At 37.3% G+C, this 19,834-nt stretch overlaps 1 protein-coding gene across 3 annotated transcripts; it reads right to left on the reverse strand.

Moving 5' to 3' along the window:
* Nucleotides 1-159: 159 nt before the first annotated feature.
* PRIMPOL (primase and DNA directed polymerase) lies at nt 160-19,366 on the reverse strand. Of its 3 annotated transcripts, none has more exons than XM_059817604.1 (13): nt 19,351-19,366; nt 16,250-16,434; nt 15,106-15,197; nt 13,961-14,102; nt 12,353-12,500; nt 7,091-7,381; nt 5,262-5,424; nt 3,862-3,956; nt 3,347-3,433; nt 3,151-3,259; nt 1,974-2,056; nt 1,844-1,890; nt 160-828 (listed from the first exon to the last, which is right to left on the reverse strand). In XM_059817604.1, the coding sequence occupies exons 2-13, from the start codon at nt 16,427-16,429 to the stop codon at nt 526-528; spliced, it is 1,740 nt and encodes a 579-aa protein (XP_059673587.1). In that variant the 5' UTR covers nt 16,430-16,434; nt 19,351-19,366; the 3' UTR covers nt 160-525. The 3 variants fall into 3 exon arrangements, with proteins under 3 accessions (XP_059673587.1, XP_009810558.2, XP_059673588.1); XM_009812256.2 differs by lacking the exon at nt 19,351-19,366 and adding an exon at nt 19,134-19,169; XM_059817605.1 differs by lacking the exon at nt 19,351-19,366 and adding an exon at nt 19,134-19,169 and having other exon boundaries at nt 634-694.
* Nucleotides 19,367-19,834: the final 468 nt, after the last annotated feature.

Below are 19,834 nucleotides of genomic sequence, written 5' to 3' on the forward strand. Positions count from 1 at the left end.
TAAAACCTCTCTGTGCTCTGTTAACGTTTATTCCATGTGCAATAGATTAAAATCTATTAAAGTAATGTGATCTTGAAAGTAATATATACTTTTAAAAGAGAACACGTAGACAGTGGTTGAACTATTGATAGACAAATCTTTTTATTAATTTATATTTGAAATAAATAATTTCCTCCCATTTCTGGAAGTAAAGAAATCTGTTTTACTTGGCTTATCAGTAAAACTTGGACATACAGCTAAACAAAAAACAGCTAACAAGTGCACAGCAGCGACTGTTAAAAGTGCTAACTTGGAGCAGCATTCATGACAAGTTTTCAACCCCATACTCTTCAGCCCCTGTGTAATCTTTGGTGATCTTGTGCTTGAAGATCATCCAGTTGTGAGGATACTTGTTTGTTACTTGGTTCTTTGTCTTACAGCATTTTTGAACTACATCGCAGTATCTTTCACAGAAAGCATGTGATACGCACGTTGCGTTAAAGCAGGTTTTGTTGCTAGCGGTCTGTTTGCTAGCCAAGTCTGTGGTTAGCTGCCTTCTTTATTGCAAGTGTCCTGTTTCCTTAAAGCTTCCAAAAGAATTTCATCAGGAATTTCTTCCATGGCATAATTCAGACTATCATTTGCAGCTTCAGCTAGTTCCACATCTTCAGTAGCTTCTAAGAAACAGGCGTCGTCACTTGCATCGTCCCACTTGCTGTCTGACAACAGCAAGTCGTGAGACAAGCTTTTTTTTAGAGATACTGAGCTTTTTGACAAGTCTGCTGCATTAGAATGTGGGTTTACTACTTCTGTGTTCCCTCTTTCATCCATTAGTGTATACTCTTCTTCCTTTTAGAAACAATACTACTATTTATTCCATGTGCAAATGGCCTTCATACCTTTAACTGCTCTGATCTGAAAGTTTGAAACTCGTACTGTCACATGTAATGGATACTATAGATAGCTTGCCAACAAGGCACATTTTCCAGCAGGTTAATTTATAGCCATGTTATACCATGGAAGCCTATTTTAATAGGAATAGAAATTTGCTGGTTTTCTAGCAAACTACAAGTAGTCTGTTGTCTACAGCTTCTTAAAATAATACAAGGCAAATACTAATTTTAGTGTCTGTTTAAAGATACTGTCAGGATCTGAAAATGCATTTAAATTGCACTTTTTATGAAATAATGCTAATAGCTATTGATCATCTGCTTGAGTAGAGCTTAATGTGCCATTCTGCAGTATGAAGTTTAAAAATGTAAAGTGGAAATTTAAAAGTTGCAAAGAGGCCAACTTACTGCCTACTCAGTGGAAAAACTACCACTTCAGGGCTTAGAACCTAGGTGCAGTATCAAGTCAGTTTAAATATTCTACCTGTATAGGTAAACATAACTGCTTTAATACACTAAAATGGAGTTAAGTGAACTTCCAATCTGAGGGTCACTGACTGAAATTTGACTCTGACCAACTCAAGTGTTCCAAGAGCACTTCTGTGTTAGCTGGCCAAGCACGAAGTCAAACATGCACAGCAGAGCTTCACTGGGGCAGTTTTTCCATGGTTTATGCATTGGGAACTGCGATTCTGACTAAAACAGAAGAAAATCTTTAGTCCCAGGTGAAGTTAGGCTATTCCAGTAACTTGGCTTTATCTGTGCTGACAGTTTGTGTGCTAGATCTGCTGCTGGAGAACTTAAAAATGAATATATAGAGCTACCACACCAGCACAGCTGCTCTGGAGAGCTATTCTGTACCAGTGTAACTACTGTATGGAGCTCAACAGACTGCTTTTGTGGGGATTTTCAGTGACTTCCAGAGACAGCTTTACTCACAAGAACTTTAGCATATTGACAGGACAAAACCATACCTCTTTGAAAAGAAAAGGGAGACGTATCCGAGATGGTAATGGAAAACCTAAATCAAACATATGGCATTAATTAAAGTTAACATTCCAAAAAGTAGTAAGTATAATTGCTTTGAAATCACAGCATACCTACTTTGTGATTTGAAGTTTTTTTCCTTGCAGACTGGATCGTGACACTTTTGATACCAGACTTCCTTCTTTAGATCTACCAGAATCCTAAGAATGAAATAATTTAGGTTTTAGTAATAATATGTAAATGAAGTGAATGCATACAGTAGGAAACTGACACTAAATGAGCAGGTGGTGTTCAACAGATATACTCTGACATACTTATGTACTTGTTTCTTACAGTCTGTTATTTTTTTCAATAAGCTTCAGGCTTCTTAAGTTAAAAATATATTTCTTTTAAGACTAACATTAGAAAGTGAAATTTAGCCAACTTCATTACATTAAGCTTGGAAGAGAAAGTCTTAAGATTAGTATGAGGGACCTAACTATAAGATAAGATTTTGTTGCTGCTGCTGCTACAGATAATTCCATTATAAAAGCCAGATAAAATCACTATTTCCCATCAACTGATTAGACGATCCAGCTTTTTCAGCTGTGCTTTACAAACACCAAGTTCATCTAGTGTAGTGGCTGTGGGTTTGTTTTCTTAATACCTGTATTTCTCAAAAACACATTCCTTATCTTTCAGTTATTTAAAAGGTTATGTAGAATTATTTTGAAGTTAAAATGTTTCTACAAGTGATATACTGCAATTCTAATGTAATCTAGAAAACCTGACTTTTCAACACTAAAACTATAAGAAGCCCGAGTCCTTGTAGAGTCACTAGCAAAACTCATCCTGACTGAAGTGGTGGCAGGAGTTACTTTTGTCATTTTAATAACGTAAGAATGTCATTTAAGATGCACTGTAAATGAATTTAAAAGTGGTCTGTTTTGTTGATCTTATTTCTGATTGTTCAGCTTCCTAGTGAAGAAGCATCAAAGCACAGTACCACTTAATAGTTTAAACATACTCTGACTTGTATATTAGCATCTTTAGACACGTATTTTAAATAGCATGAAGATTATGTCACAGAGATATTAGAAATACAAGTTCAGTTATCACAAAGTAAATCGGGGGGTGGGGGGGAATGTTTGGTTTTTAAAAAAAAAAAAAAGCATTGTATTGCCACAGAGCAAGAGAGCAGAAATTGTAACAGGTGCTGATTCTATCCATAACAGTTTTTCAGCATTTTTATAGAATAACAGTTGAGCAAGAAAATAAAGCAAGCTGTTTTCAAGTGAATAGTTAAAGAACATACATTATGTTGTTACTTTTGTGAGCTCTTCCAATATTGTCACACCAACGGTAACCAGAAATGTCATATACAAGTATTTCTTCTAGAGAGAAATAATTCCACCGTCGTATCCCTGGGGGGGTGTGGGGGAATCAATTAATTAATTCTTTAAAAATACTGCTGCAGAATAGTAATTTGTAAATAGTAAAGTGGTCTTTACCTCCTTGCACCCCATCTTTATTTACCAAAGAACGAACAAAATAATCAATTTCTGGATATGGTGAATCCTGATAACCTTCCATGGAATCTGTTAAAACAAAGACCACAGATACATATTACAATGACAAAACCAATAACGGTATGTAATTGTTACACATTATATATAGACCACAGACAGAAAACATACATGAATCATGCCAAATTGTTAATAAAACCAGGGATAAATCTAGTGTTAATTTCCCGTAGATCTTTAAACCGCAAACTGCCCCCACCCCACCCCCCCTGCCAGAGGTACAGAGGGAACTGGGACAAAGCATGACAGCTATGGGAGCAGGAGAGGAGGGTAAATGGCTTTCAAGCCCTGCAGCACGTCCTTCAACACAGCTGTACTCTGCCTCCTGCAGAAAGCTAGCTGAAGAAAAGCTCTCCTAGAGGTTATCAATCAGGTGTGTAAGTCACAATACATCTAATTTAAGAGTACTTTTTTTTCTATACAGTAGAAAAGACTTGAGGTACCTCTACTGCTTCTGGTAGTTTTACTGTTTAAAAAAGCAGATATTTTTGTCTCCTCTGAAAAGCCAGATGACAGAACTTTTGTGTCATCCTTCGCTCTGAAGAAAAGAGAGAATACAAAGGAAAGTGTGCGAGTCTTGCGGCATAACATAGTATGGTATAACATGCTGTAACACAACGTAGTCCTGGGCCACCCTCTCTAGGTGGCCCTGCTGGAGCAGAGGGGCTGGACCAGATGACTTCCAGCGGTCCCTGCCAACGTCAGCCATCCTGTGATGACCCTGCACGCTGCCTTTCGCTATCCCCACAGCACCTTTTCTCCTCATTTTGACTGTTTCCTCTGATTCAACACCGGCAGAGGGCAGGGTTTCCTCCCTCGGCACAGCAAAATCTGTCTCCTGGCAAAAATCCCAGGACCCAGCCCTTTAGAGACTGCTGGTCCACACTCAGTCTGGCCCACTGCAGTATTTGCTCTAGGTGTAATATTTATGCATACATACCCTTTGAGAGGTTTCAACCTTTTTTGGTTTGCTTTCTGCAAAGAACTACTTTTCCTTGACATATTACTAGTTGGAAGCCAGATGATCACAGAAGACTAAATTCAACACAGCAGAATTTCTCATCCATATTTACAACACTCAGCTGATACCGATGATCTGAACACACTATGCAGTGTATGCTACAGGGCTACTGGCAGCAGTTCAAGATTATGAACATTTCAGGATATAAAAACTGAAGTCACAACAAATACATGTTTGTAATAAAAATATTATACATAATAGCATGCTGATGGATGTACCATTTTAACCACCTTTCTGCTGCAGTAATGATTAGGATTATCTTAAGATACAGTCAGTGCAGGGCAAGATATATCAGAGGTTTAGGTTAGATACAGAAAACTTGATTATTATACGTACCAGTATCCAGCCTAAGGAGGTATCTGTACCAAATGGGAAATCTGACACGCAAGTAAACGTCCAAAAATCCTTTTTATCTTTTTATCGTACTTCGGAAAATAATTAGACTCTTCATATTTAATTGACTGGGAATCTGTAATTTTTCCTTTCAGAACTATACAGAATCTGACCAAACTTAATAATGGTCACATTTTTAGCATTTTGAGTGTGTATAGAGAAAAGAGGCACAACTCAGAAGCCGTACCAGGCATTCTGTGTTCCTTAAATGTTTGAAGGTAGGTTTAAAAAAAAAAAAAAAAAAAAAGGAGTCCCAGAAATTTTTTCTTCAAACCCAAGGAATTCTACTGGAAACTCCTAAATTACACTGTAACAATGCTCATGGAATAACTACCCACTGATAGTAGTTATTTGAAACTGCTGCAGGAGAAAAATCACTGAACTACGTATTTAAAAATATTTTAAATTCCACCGGAATTGAACAATTACCTAATGTTGCAGATCAAAGAGGAAAGAAAATATGCTTCTTCCAAGGAAACATCCTCTTCACAGTTAGGGACAAACTTATTATCCTCTGCTATCTTCAGAATCACATTTTTTCCTGCTTTTGATGATTTATACATCCGGAAATTTCTATTCCTTGTATAAACTCCTATAGGAAAACAAATATTTCTTAACATAACAATGCTGGCTAGGATTGAAGATACTTAGTACTTGTAAATTGAACAACTTTCCTTAGACCCAGCTAGGGGTCTAAGGAATAGACAAAAATCTTACTGACTTCAGCTCACCTCCCATAGAAAAAAAAAATGCAACAAAGCAAGATCATGCACACATGTACATTTTTATGTTATAGAAGAATGAAAACAAACACTCAACACCTCTACATAGGCATTTTAATCCTTTTGACATTATCATTGCTAAAAGTTTCTTTCAGTATTAAAAAATGGAGCTTTCACGTTAACTTTGTGAAATACAGCTGAGCATAAAAAGCTACACAATTATTTTAACCAGCAAGTACTTCACATTCATCAAACTTCCTGGCTTTTGTGTACCAGACACCACTTGTGTGTAGTAGACTGTGAAGTAGGTATCAGGAAAATTTAATTTCAATCTCAAAAACAAACAACAAAAAATGAACAGGTATCATAAACATTGCCTAATCTGTCTAAGAATGTATTGAGAAGGTGGGTGCATTATTTGTGGGTTACATTTCATCAAGATAAATTAAAAGATCTCATACAACAAGAACGTCACATCCCTATCACTGCAGCCTTGTGATGTAACTCAGTATTCCAGCTAATTTGATTTTAGCCTTCCAGTTTTGAGATAACCTGTGTAACATAAATATTGAGGATGGTTAATCTGGGGGAACTAACACCAAATTCTTAAAAGGTGAAGTGACACAGTAAACAATTTGGTTTTCTTTAATTTCCATTCACAAATATGCTTGAAGGAATTTTCAACAGTTGGTGCAAAGTAATCCTTCTGAATCACTAATGGAGAAGCCTACTACAGGGCCAACTTTGGGGTTACGTTTCAACAAATCAGACATACTGAAGAGGCCAGATAAAAGTGATCCTGAATTCCGTGAGAAGAATTTGAAGGAGTGGGGGTTCTTCAGAGAAGTCTGAGAAAAAACATGATGAACAGCCCTCAAGTACATAAACCGCTGCTGTACAAAAGCGTGCTAAGCTACCTTCATTTCACTGTAAGAGGGCAAAAAGCAGAGAAACTAGATACGGGGATGGAGAAGGGTGGAACTTTCAAACTTCAGTTTGACTCTCGGTGTTGTGCTCCTGGAGCTTTTTAACATTTTAATACCATGAATAGGCTAAGCACAACTGGGGCATGAAGTGCCCAACCCAAAATTTCCAAACAGGGAAAGAAGGTTCAATTCATACATCTACAACAATAAAGAAGGCCACACCTGTAAGACTTGTTCCGTAATTAAGCAACTTCTAATTCAACTGAAATGACAAAAATGCAATATATGCTATCTGCTTTTACTCCAAGTAGGAGCACTAACTCCTTAGGAACAAAAATTAGAGTCTTGTGTGGCAAGAGTTTCTTCAAACTTCAGAACAAAATAATTAAATGCAATATAAGAAGTTCCATGGACCAAGAATCTGAGGCTCCTCTAAAGTGCAGCATTTACGATGACAGTTTCAGCATGTATTGTATTTGGTTTAAATTCTGACCGTAGGGACAACAATAAGAACACTGTTCTTATTGTCTCTAATCAAAGATTAAGGAACATCTCATTTCTTAACCTCTGTTGCATCCCAAAGAGGTTTAAAAGCACTTCTTATATTTACCTAGATCCACAAAAAGTTGCTTGCCTCCTTCTTTATCATTTACTATTAGAAAGGAAAATTCCGAATTTTCTCCCTGGTGTGATGTTTCCATATCTTTTATTTTGCAAGCAATGGCTGCCCAGCCTTTGGAAGCAGCTTCGACGGCTGTGAGGTTTGTCAGAGAACCATCTAATCCAACTGCTTCTACAGAACACTGGAAAACATGCCTTGCTCCTTCTTCTGGAATCGCAACAGCAGCTTTACTCTCCATTAACCTTATGGCAGGCTGCAAAATGGTTCTCACAAAGTTACCTTAAAAACAAACAAAAAAACCCCAAAGCAGATAACATCATTTATGAGTCAAAAAAGAACTTAATAGTTCCTGTACAAACATTTTTCAAAACAGGCAAGATGGAAGTGGTTGGAGTTTGGGGGGAGGGGGTTTCCCTCCTAAATTTTTTTTAAAAATCTTTTGGACCAGCCCAGCACAAAAAATGGTTCTGGCGAGTAAATAAGAAACCCAGACTTGGAAAGAATTTTTACGAAAACTTTTTTTTTTTAAACATAAGAAAATAAACAATTGTGTGCATATTAATTGTATCATATCACAGTCTTCCCTTTGCGATTTTACTAGAGAATGGAGAGAACTGAGAAGCAAGTTAGCTTAGCAATCACCTCTTTAGAAATAAAGACAACATAATGTAACAGAAGTGCATAGGCTGCTGCTGCAAATTCCCAAATTAAATTCAAAGTCCCAGACAGAAGTGCAAAAATGAAATAAATGTCTTTTGTACCTTTCAAAAGAATTTCACCTACCCATCACACCTGTAGCATTGCTGTTATTAAAGCCTCTGACAGACAAGGTCTCCAGCTGGTCCATGATCTTGACTTAATGATTAACAGGAAGAAGACTTTTGCACTGAAATTTCTGTGAACCTGAATTTTCCACTAGAATGTCAGAAACTTACTGAACAAGTTCAGTTTGGGTCTTCTTGCTAGCTTAGCCCGTACATTTCTGCATATGAACTAGACTGTTAATAGTAAGATTTATTCAAATATTTAATGTAGGACCACTTTGTTAATGACAGTGATATGAAAAAATAAGGAGTCAATGTCCTTTATAATACGTAGTTTGATTTAATATTTCAAGTACCACTTAGTGAAACTCTTCAAATACATGAATAAAGCATTCATATAGCTTTGCTATTACACACCTTATTTTTTTAATCCAATCACAGGGAGTTTTTAATCATTTAGCTGAATATTCTTGTAGTACTTAATGACAGCATGTGATGACATTAACAAACTCAGATTTAGGATTCAGAAGAGCTTGTGATTGTCCCTCTCACTACTGTCTTCCCCAATTTCACTTTCAAAACGATTAAAAAGATTTATTTGCAGCTTCACGGTATATAACTGACGCAAGAGTTTGACCAGAGCCTACTCGAACAACAAATTACTTTTGTTAAAGTATTTTGTAATGACTTTTCAAACTCCCGGTATTGTAATCCAACTCCCACTGTACTCCAGGCTCTTCTAGATGGTAACCAAAGACAGACAGACAAATAAAAACCATGGCCAAATTACTTGCAGGGAGAAAGAAGAGAATAAATACAGAATACAGATGTGGAAGAAAAACTATGAAGTGGAAGGAATACTGGCAAGGAGGATTCTGCAGTTGTTGATTGAAGCTTCAGTGGGGAACTTGAAAGAATACAAAATATAGGTCCTCCCATGCTACATATCAGCAGAATGACTCAGTGTATCAAGCATCAATATCACCATCCTCATAATTCATTACAGGACTACTAAGGCACACAAACAATTCATAGCCATAGACAGCGTTTTAACCCTGTGTGTTCAAACATGCACACAGAATTTCTTAGGTTTATAACAATAGTTACTTGGATCTTCAGTTCAGGGAGAAAATGCACCTATTTCAGAACTGAAGTTCATTTCAACTACCATAAAAGTTAAAGTATCTTTAAAAGTCCTGGGTGACCACTTCCTTTTTTTGTGCGTGTAATTAAGTAACAATCACTCTGGTGTCTGAACAGCAAGGTTTTTGTCAGTGAAAGATTATTTTGGGAGTTGGTTCTTCATCATTCACACACGCCTTTGTTTTCTCTCTTACCATTTCTTCTAACTGGTCAGGTGTGGGAACCAAACCCTGCATTTCACACTTTTGATCCTTGACTGTATTTTGTATTTTTATATTTGGGATTTGTGAACTGTGTAGATCAATGTAAATTCACTGATCTCCCCAGCTTCCCTGTGGACGTATATTGTCCCCTGTGCTTTCTTACATGACCTATGAACTCAGTCCCTGTATTTTAATTCTAACTAGTAACTAATTCCAAGTATTATATACTATATGTTTTTAATAATATTTAATTTTAAGCCCATGCACTTTGTGCATGACTCCTGACATAAAATGCTTATGAAACAATATAATCCAAGATGTGAGAGTTCGTATTGTAGCTTATGCCTCAAATACCACTAACTCATCTTAAAGTAATTTTTATTAGACAGAACACCACAATGATGAATTTAAAAAAAAGACAACACTTGAATGTGTCTGAAAAGTATATTAACCTTTTTAAGTTTATTATTAGACAAAGTCTTTCCATCACCTCAAAGAACAGATATATTTTCATATAGATTCTGTGAAATTACTTTATTAAGTTATCTGCATTTTAGTTATTTACTACAGCAGAGTATTTTGCATAAAGTACAAAACTAATATGCTTTAAGCCAGGTTTGTCAAGCAGTTACTAAAATGCATTAATGCAAAGTGTAGAGTGTAATATTATTGGTAACACGCATGAATTTAACACTGACATTTACATATCTCAATTATTAAAAAATCAATTTTTACTGCACCTTCAACGTCTTGTTGAAAAGGCAAAGGCAAATAATTAATACACAATCTCTAAATATATTTAAAGTCTGACAGTAAACATGTCAAATTCACGTCATGGTGGAGACGCAGAACACTTAACTAATGGACTAGAATAAACAGTTCAAGCTTTTACTGAAAGAACAGACTAATGTAATTTAGTTATCAAGATCACAGGCTAAACTGGCTGTCATACCAAATTATTTATCATCCATGTATTACTTAAGGGTTTTATAGTGGCAGAGGAGTTAAAGACCATACTTTTGAACTAAAAATTGCAGTAAACCCATTTAAGTCTTTGGGGTTTCTAGCTGTTACCACGGTGCCACGTAAGAAATAACTGCTCTGTGTCACGCTTGGGGCTGGCAGCCAATATTTTAAGTGTTTGCTTATAACTTTGACAACCTGCTTAGCTTGCCATGTCAGCTACTCCTCAAAAGATTTAGGGACATAGATTCCACTGCTCCTAAGAATGAGAAATAGGGTTTTTAATGCTAAAAAAGCTGAAAAAAATGGTTGAGAAATCCTATGGCCTTTTTGTGTTGGAGTAAGGATCTGAATTTTGGCCTGAAGTGATACTTAGGCCATGGACCACGTGCATATATTAAAAATATTTTGTGGAAAAAGAATTTGTACATGCACACAGGCCTACAAGATCCAGCCTCTCCTTACAGTTTGCACTACTCCTCCAGCTGTTCATGCTGACAAGGCCTTTCATAGATGACTCCTCAGAGCAACACAAAACGTGTCAACCCAACACAACTTTAATCCAACAGTACATGTGTCGTCCCCATGAAATAACTTGACAATTCAAAAGGAAAATAAGATTTTCTCTAATGCTGTACTGGGCTAGAAAGAAGCCCAGCACTGTGTCATTAATGTCAGCATCACTGTGCTGTCATTAAGTACTAACAGCAAAGAGCCCATCTTCCCTGTGCTCTCTACAATCCCCTGCTAGGACATACACAGTGCACAGTAAAAAGCTACTTAAAAAACACAGGAGGTATAGAAAAAGAAGAAATACAGGAAAAGCTTTACTCAAGACTGGAATGAGGGAAGGTGCAGAGCTAGAAAAAGAGGTAAGGGTGAGAAAGGAAAAGGAAGATTGGGCATGAAGATAGTCAGACAGATTGTGACCAAGCAAACAGCAGAATAAAAGCGGGAACCTGAGTGGGACCAAAATTATGAATGCAACATCCTCAACCCTTCCTATTCTACCGCCAGGGGAAACCCAGTAACAAAGCACATAATTTATTTCTCTGTCATACATGTAATTCCGCTGCTGTTGTCACAGTTCCTCCTGAACACAAATGGTAAAGCTATATGTCACAAATCTAAATTTCACCCCTTCTAATAACCCATGAGATTATGAATATGGTACTCTCCAACAGTATTTCTGCTTCTTCTCCCTCACCCTATTTGTTTGTTCGAAACAAACACAATAAGGAACAAAGGTTACAAAAATCAAACACTCAAATATTAAGAAAGGACAAAACCAAGGCTGCAGGTGCAATGTTAAATAACCCAAACTTCTGCATTTGTAGGTTGATAAAGATTTTAATTCCACCCCTGGGCAAGCTGTTTTCCATCAGTTCCTGCTTCACTCAGACAAAACTCAGCTGATGATAGTCTATTGTGCCCTCATTGTTCAATGCATGTCTATAACCCTGCTTTACTGCACACCACACAATATATATACAAGAAATTATTAATTTCAACATTAACTTTTCTTAATGCTCACCACTAGCAGCTCAGTGCTTTGTAAACAGTATTTTAAAAGTATGTTCAAAATACTGCCATGAATTGAGGAGGTGTTATTATACTTATTTTTAAAATGGAGTCAAGACAGCCCTGAATTGGCAATTCTTTGTGTTGGAGTTGCCATATCCCACGAAATCCCAACTTACATCAAGAATTAAAATTGCTTTTGGCTTTCTCTTTATCATGTTTATGCACAGGTGGCTTGAAACCATCTTTGTCCTGCCTTTCTGACCCTGTGCTGAGCACAAACCAACTGTATTTAGAGCCAATAATCTTAGCTTCAATTGTTAAGACTGACATTAACCTGAAAATTAAGGAGTCATAGTCATACTGTAAAACAATTTTCAAGCCAAAAGCCAGTCTTGCCAGTAGTTTCATAACTAAAATGTACAGGCACAAAAAAGTTACATTTTTGCAAACACAAATGTTAATTATAGAAAAAGGAAGTAGAAGATGGGTTGAGAAATAATGAGGCTTGATGAAATAGAAATAGGTAGTCATTTCTGCTGAGAATACATCTTTGTTTCCACCTATAATTCCATTAAAATACATGTGAGATGGCACTGTACAAAGTCAAAACCTCACCCTTTATTTCTAAGAGTAAGAGAAAAGAACACACTTACCAACATGAGTATTATCCTTAAATACAGTCTTTTGGGGTAGAAATATTAAGTGTCGACTAAATTTTTCATCAGTACTGGAATCTAAATTCAAGACATCTTTGGCTGAACAATTTACATCATAAAGGTCTTTTAATTTTTGGTTGACAAGCTGAAATTATAAATGTTAATTAGGCTATTTTCTCTAGCATTTTTAATAGTGGTATCTAGAAAACGTAACACAAATTTTTTTCAATTTTTTTTCTCATTTTCAGCATACAATTAATTGAATTCAAACTAACTCATAGCAATTTTTAACCGAAGTTGACATAGACTGTATTTCCTGAAATAAGCAAGTCACTGAATATACTAACAGTGATAAGCGGAGCAGATTTTCAGTTTTTCAGGTCAAAGTCTAATTTAGTCTAATTAGATAAAGATCTTCTGTTTTTTTCCACCACAAAGCAGTTCACACCCACAGTGACAATGTTTGTAATGCAGGCTTGCCTAGAATGGAAGATAGAGGCTATCATGATAATAAAGGGTTGGTATGCTAATTCACTGTTATGATTTAGCTAATTCATTGGTATGACTCAATGAACACTTACTAAGCAGAAAACATAAGATGCCTGGCTCGAAAATAGCTCTAAAAACCTTCTATAAACGAAGCTTGTGATTACTCATGTTTAGGACTGGGACTCAGAACCTAAGGGTCTGGAAGCTTAGGATTTTAGCATCTCAGATCCCCCACCCAGCAAATCCAAAGCTCTCTTCCTAACCTGAGGAATCTCTATATTTCAGAATTGATCCACAATGGAGTAAACCCCTCCGGATTCTGTATCAATGAAGGGTTCTTTACAAAGGAACGACCTCAATCGTCTTTTTATTTCTTTCCTTTCTAGCTAGGGACATGTAAGCATCAGAAGTCTCACAAATAAATGGCCACTCACAAAGAGATTTTATTGAAACAGAAGACATTCTTCTAAAAACCTGCTTTATTTTCCACCTCTGTCATATTGAATTTGTAGTGGAGCTCATTTTCCAACCAAATTTGCAATAAAATGGAAATTTGCACTATTTAATAAAGTTATAATTAGCAAAGGTATTTAACTTTAGGTACCGAATTGGTAAGTGTCATCACCTGATGTTCTCTACATCATCATTTAACTCAACTATAATGAACTGCCATCTGAAGACACCTAAAATCAGGAGGGATTTACCTAAGCCTTGATATATGACTACACCAGCTGGCAAAGGAAATGAAAGGAGAAATAGCTGAATGGAACTTTTATTGATGCTACTCTGAAGAATACCTAAACATTCCTTCAGTTTTACAGCTTTGAAGTGGCAGAGCGCATAAAACAATCTGCAAAAGCCAACTTATCATATCAGCAAGACTACAGTGAATACAAGCATTCCAACAACCATCGTTCTCAATTTTTTCCTTTCACTTAGAGAACCTTTGCTTTAATTAAAACAGTACTTTTTACTTCATTAAAAATAACCACTAGGTCTACAATTCTTTCTCATTTTACTACAGAATAAGCAAGATAAAGTGGTAAATACTTTGCTTCATATTAAATCAACAACAAATCTGTATTAGATCTACAACATGACTTTGCTCCAGTTTACCTCAATTAACTTCGCAACCATACTGTTGCCATCTGCACCAGGATTTGCTGGTTTGTAGAACTCCAAATCAAAATAAAGTTTGCAAGCATCTTTTTCAGGAATTACTTCATAGCAATGCATAAGACTTGTTTTATAACCTTTGCTAAGGAAAAGCAGAAACAAATCGCAACATCTCATGATAAACATTATACATACTTATCAGTTGCAAACAAGGATCGCACAAGTCCTAAATATTCGTTTATTTTTCAATCAGCCACCCATATTAAAAGAAGTAGCATCCCTATAATACTTTGAAAAATTTGTAACTAACTTCAGCATCAAATATCAACAAAGATATTTGTCTGGCCTAGAATTAAAGTTTGTAAAGTATTCTCCTCCCCACCCCCCCCCCCCCAGGTCTTACAATACATACTGTCAACAGAAATGCTGTTGAGAATTTAAGGAGTGATGGAAACGACAGTAAAAAGTCTAGTAAGTTATCACTCATATATCTTAAGCACTAAAAATGAGATTACCTAGACTTTTTTCCAACTAAATTAAAAATTAATCTCATTTTCAAATTGAGAAAAAAAATCAAGCTTACTTTTCATATAAAAAAAAAATTACTCTTAGATTTCTTTTACTTTATAACCAAATATTTTACTGTAAAATAAAAAAAATTGTGAAAAAAAGTTCAGTACATGATCACATTGTCAATACTTGAAGCTACATCACACAAATACAAACCCATAAATCGGTAACTGGACATTTATATTAATGCCCATTTAAATCAATATATGACTAATCATAGAAGTATGTTTGTGTCATGTGTTGGTATGATACCCCGAGGAAAGCTGACAGCGAAAGCAAATCTACTGCTATTAGATTTAAGTTCAGTAGACGGGGTCCTTATTTCCCAGGAAACAATGGCAGTCTGCAACTCAAAAGAAAGTTGAAACCCACTATAGCATAAATTGGTTTGTCCTTATGAAGGTTTTCCCCATGGCCAAGATCAAACCTCAGGCAACCCATGACAGCTCTGTGCTAGTCAGAGCAGCAGATGGCTGCTGGTGATAGCTATCCAGTAATAGCTATTACTAGGTAAGAGTATATCCAGTATACTACTATCTTATGGTAACATATAGGGTACCTTTTCAAATACTCACGTGTAGTAAAACCAAAGCTCTTTATACGTTGTCACAAGGTAAAACCTCTGTCCACTTTGTGTGTTCTTTTCCAAGGCAAATACATGAACATCCTTTTTAAATAAAAACATTGAAGATTTTTTTTATTCAAAGAATCAGTTCAAGTCTTCAGAAGTTTCTATCTGACACTAATTTCTTTGGTCAAAGGTTAGTAAATACTAGAAAACTTTAAGTAGATCACTTATCCTTTGTCACGCTAAGTAGCATCTGTTTTTAATTAAGAACATCATTCTGATTTCAGTTACAGGAGTAAAAATTTGAAGCTTTTCTTTGCTGTACATTAATGTAAACTCTGTTTTCTCTGTAAAGTCTTCTTTTTTCTGACCAGTGGCAAGTGCATCTAACGGGAGGAGGAACAATGTCCTGAAAGGAACAGCCTTATGGACATGATGGCAGTATATGGCTTTATAGCAAATATTCTTTAGACTCTGTATTATTTAAATCCAAAAATGGAAATCTGAAAAGAAAATACATAAAAAACTACTGCAAAGCCAGCGAGAGTGCATTTTGGAAAACAGACTGTCAGGATTACTTAAACCCGATACTTTCTTTAAAAGCAGCAATCAATTTGGAAAGTATTAAACTGAAAACAGAGGACACATTTTGCATAACATTGATTTGGCTCTTCACTTCTTATCCTCTGAACTTGCTAACTCTGATGCCATTGGAGAGTTGTATTGGGGTTTTTTGTTTCTGCCTCCTGTTTATCTCTCTTCCTTCCTCAGTTTTTTCCTCCTCTTTCTTCCTACTCAACTCTCACCACCTTCCCATTCTCCTGCCAACCCTGACAGCTTGCTCATCTTCAGAAGAAACAAATCTATCATGACCATGTTACCAAAAAGCACTTTTACTATTAGAGGTTAACATCACATATCAATTTGTATGTTAGAACTAGTACTTCTTAGAGCTACCTCCAGTGTAGCATAATCTCCTACAAAGACCAAAAAAAAAATTACTTGCTGTTTCAGGATTGGGAAGAATAAAAAAAAAAATAAAAAAAGATCTTGCAATCTGATAAAGACTTTACTGTGAACCAAGCTTTTAAGTGAAGTTCAACCTTGAAAGTACCTAAAGAGCAGAGCCATTCACCTAACAAATAATTTACCTCTTTGCAGGTTTTTACATAATTGAAAGCTTCAGCCTGCCGACAAAATATTTTCCAAACAGAGGATGGCAGAAAGGGTTTGGAGAGTTTTGGTCTATAAACTGGAGGGAGAGGGTTTCTTTCATAGTGAGACGCTAGTTCTTCCACTTTCTTCAGTCTTTCTTCCCATTTTCTCTTCATTTGTCCTAAAGCAATTACAAATAGCCAAATCAGTATCAATTTCTGTTTGTGACTCAATTTTAATATATGCTGTACTCAGCACTGCTTTTGATTCCGGTTTTGTTGAGCGTACTTTATTTGTTAACTGAGAGTAGCCAATATTCCAAATCAACATCCAACCTTGCTATGATACTAATTTTAACATTAAATCTTTCCACACAGTTTTGGAAGTAAAAGATCTTCATATTAATGCTATCAAAGATAAACACAACAGAATAGACACAATAAGGGAAGGCCTAGGAAGTTTCATTTTTGTTTACAGAATGGTATTACATTCCTCCTCTAAAAGTATACAAACTGTGTTAACTAGCCACACAACATCAGTAAAGAGTGAAAAATACTATTATTTCTGCTTTATGGTTGGAGAGACAAATGAGATAATTTATTTGTATGGGTAGTACAGCACTTGAGTTCCTGAGAAAAATTAAGATTTCAGTGACTCTAGCTCTGAGCTCTGTATCTCAAAGTAAAAGAATTGAAATCCAAAATGAGGGCTCCATTCTCCACTGCCAACCTTTGCTATCGATCAGTAATACTTTCACCTGCGTTAAAATCTCATGTACTTTCTTGCAAACTTAAGATAGCAATCTTATCTCTTTTCAAGAAGTAGCACATGATGCAGTAATGCTTGCTATCTTTCAACCTTTAAACTTCTAGTTACATAAAGTAATCCAAATGCTACAAAGTAATGTAGTAAAGCATAAACACACATTAACATATGTATAATTATTTGCAAGTAAGTTTGATTAACTTTTTTCTGGGAAAATTCATTGCCCCTCTGAAGACCTGCAAATCGGTAAAGAGCATTGCTAAGAAACTGAAACAGAGGAAGACGGGCAAGAAGCAACAAAGATGAAGGTGCATCTTTTTGTTCTGCCCAGCATAAGCACTTGGTTCTCTTAATAACCTCCCAGTTGCAATGAAAGATAAAAATGAAACTGACTATACTCAAAAGTTTTCAAGCCTTTAACAAGTTGGATCCACAAGGTGAGTTTAAGTATTTAAATATTCTTGTGGGCCCTGAAGCCCAAATGTTAGTTCCTCTGAATCCCCCTCCAAGTTTTCCACAGTAAAGGTTCCTGGACACCAACATTTCTGCCTAGGGTACATCTAAGCCTGCCTGTGTTTTGATAGTTTAGTGCCTGTATCAAGTCTAAATAGCAGCATGTTTTTCCTCTCACAGGGGTCAAACATATTATCTCCATAGACCTTGTCAGTCTCCTGACCTGTGAATTTCCTCCACTCCCTTCCATTGCATGCAGTTAGTTTCTTCTTTGGGAATGAAAAATGAAATTACAGACAGCAATCAGTGTTTCTCAGAAGTGCTAGCAGAACCCTCAGTTTCATTTTGATGCTGTTGGCTCTGTTGTAAATTAATTGGGTGCAAAAGCCATTCCCTACATTAGCAACTTGCCACAAGGCGACCATTATAAAGAAAGGAAGTGAAGGAGAAATCCCATAATTTTCTACTCATTTTAAACTTACTAGTTAGGTCAGGACATATTTTTGCAGAAACACAGCTGGGAAGATCTCTGAACCTGGGAGAAGGCTGATGACCCTCACTTTAAACTGAGATCTGTCACTGTTCTTGCAGTCCAAACACTCTCAGATTCTCAGCAGTCCAACATGTCAGGTCTTTTCAAGGTAACTTCAGTTCCTGTATCAACTATACCTAACACAACACATCTATTTACACTTACAGACTAGGTGTAACTACAGACTTCTGAGGTTACTGCAAAATTCCCACTTCATCTTCCTCTCTTCTCCCCCACCAGAAGTAAGGGGAGTACTTATTTGTCACCAACATGTTTGGACTTCAGTGGTTTTGACTCAGCAGGATGATTGCATGAAGACCCTGGGAAAATGTATCTGCTGAGAGATGACTTAAAGAACTTGCTATTTAATTTTCCCCTTTTGATGGAAGACTACTATTTTTTTTAGTTTTGAGGACAGTGGACATCTTGTATTTTTATACCTTAGATGGTTGGGCGGTTTTTGGTTTTGTTTTTAAACAAGTAGCCTTGCCATTTCAGAAATGGCCATTTTCTCCCTCATGCTACAGGGGAAAGACAAACACAAATGCATGATTTCACAAAATGTGTCCCTCCATTTTAGTAAAAAAAAAAAAAAGCTCAAAAATATGTAACGATTATGACAAAACACGCTATCCACACCTGCTGAGAAATGAAGCTTAGACATGCAAATCAGCCAGTGCTCAAAATAACGTGATTACATTGATTTCCTGGTGTCATGCAACATAGCTCCTCAACACCAATAAACCCATGAGATTTTCTCCCAGCTACTGATTCAGCCTTAGAAGAACATATAACATAACCTTCTCCCTAGCACTAAATTTCTTAACGTTAGTGAGAATTAACTTAGTTATCCTTATGTTGAGCTGAACTGCGGCATACTGACAAACACTACTCATCTTTCCTCAACAATGACAACGAGCATCAAATTTTCACCTTGCACTAACAGAAGTAGCTTGTACAACTAAGGTCTGAGGGATTTAGTGCGAAATGCAGGATATTAGACCTGGCCATCAGACCTCAAAAAGCAGGCTAGTGCCTGTTGTGAGAAGCTGGAAAACTTCGTTTCTAGTGTTAAACCTACTCTGACTGCTGCTACCGAAGGTCAATGGACAAATACGAAACTGACTGACCTGAAAGGTGATGATGAAGCTGAAACTAGCCCTCAGTTTCAGAGAGCTGCTGTGTGAGGCTGACGGCAGGGCAGCGGGACGCTATCAGGAAGGTACCTCCAGACTGCATTTGTGGATCGGCTGTGCGAGCCCCAAGCTTCCATCACGCAGCGCTGGGAGGTAAACCCCGCGCAAGTGGAAGGTCCTGCTCCGAGGCAGTCCGGTACACCACGCTTACCTAGCTCGCTGGGCTGCGGAAGACGGCCTCTCCTTTGGCAATCATCCCCACAAACAACCTCAGACGGCGATTATCTCTATAAATCATCATTCTGTCAGAAAGGTGATTTTTTTTCCGCGCGCAGGGGCACTAAAACACGGCACAGCCGCCAGGGTTTGGGTTACACGAAGTCAAACGCAACGGCACACAGCGCAGCGTACCGCGTCGCTCTCGGGCGGCCTGCGCAGGCTCAGCGCCCAAACCCACGTAGGGGCCGCCCGGGCGCCGCCGCGCGCGTGGTGCGGGGGTAAGCGGGGCATAACGGCAGCCGAAGGGCGCGGTCGCTTATGTCTCCCCCGCGTGGCAGAGCACAGCCGAGGGCCGCGGCCCGGCTCGCTGCGGCAAGCGCCGCGCTAGGAAGACGGGGACCGGCGGGAGTAAGGGCACCGCGGCTGGCGGAAGGCCGCGGGGAGGGGAGCGCAGCGCAGGTGGCCATCCCGCGCGC

The sequence above is a fragment of the Gavia stellata genome, chromosome 5, assembly GCF_030936135.1.
Source record: "Gavia stellata isolate bGavSte3 chromosome 5, bGavSte3.hap2, whole genome shotgun sequence".
Taxonomy (NCBI): Eukaryota; Metazoa; Chordata; class Aves; order Gaviiformes; family Gaviidae; genus Gavia; species Gavia stellata.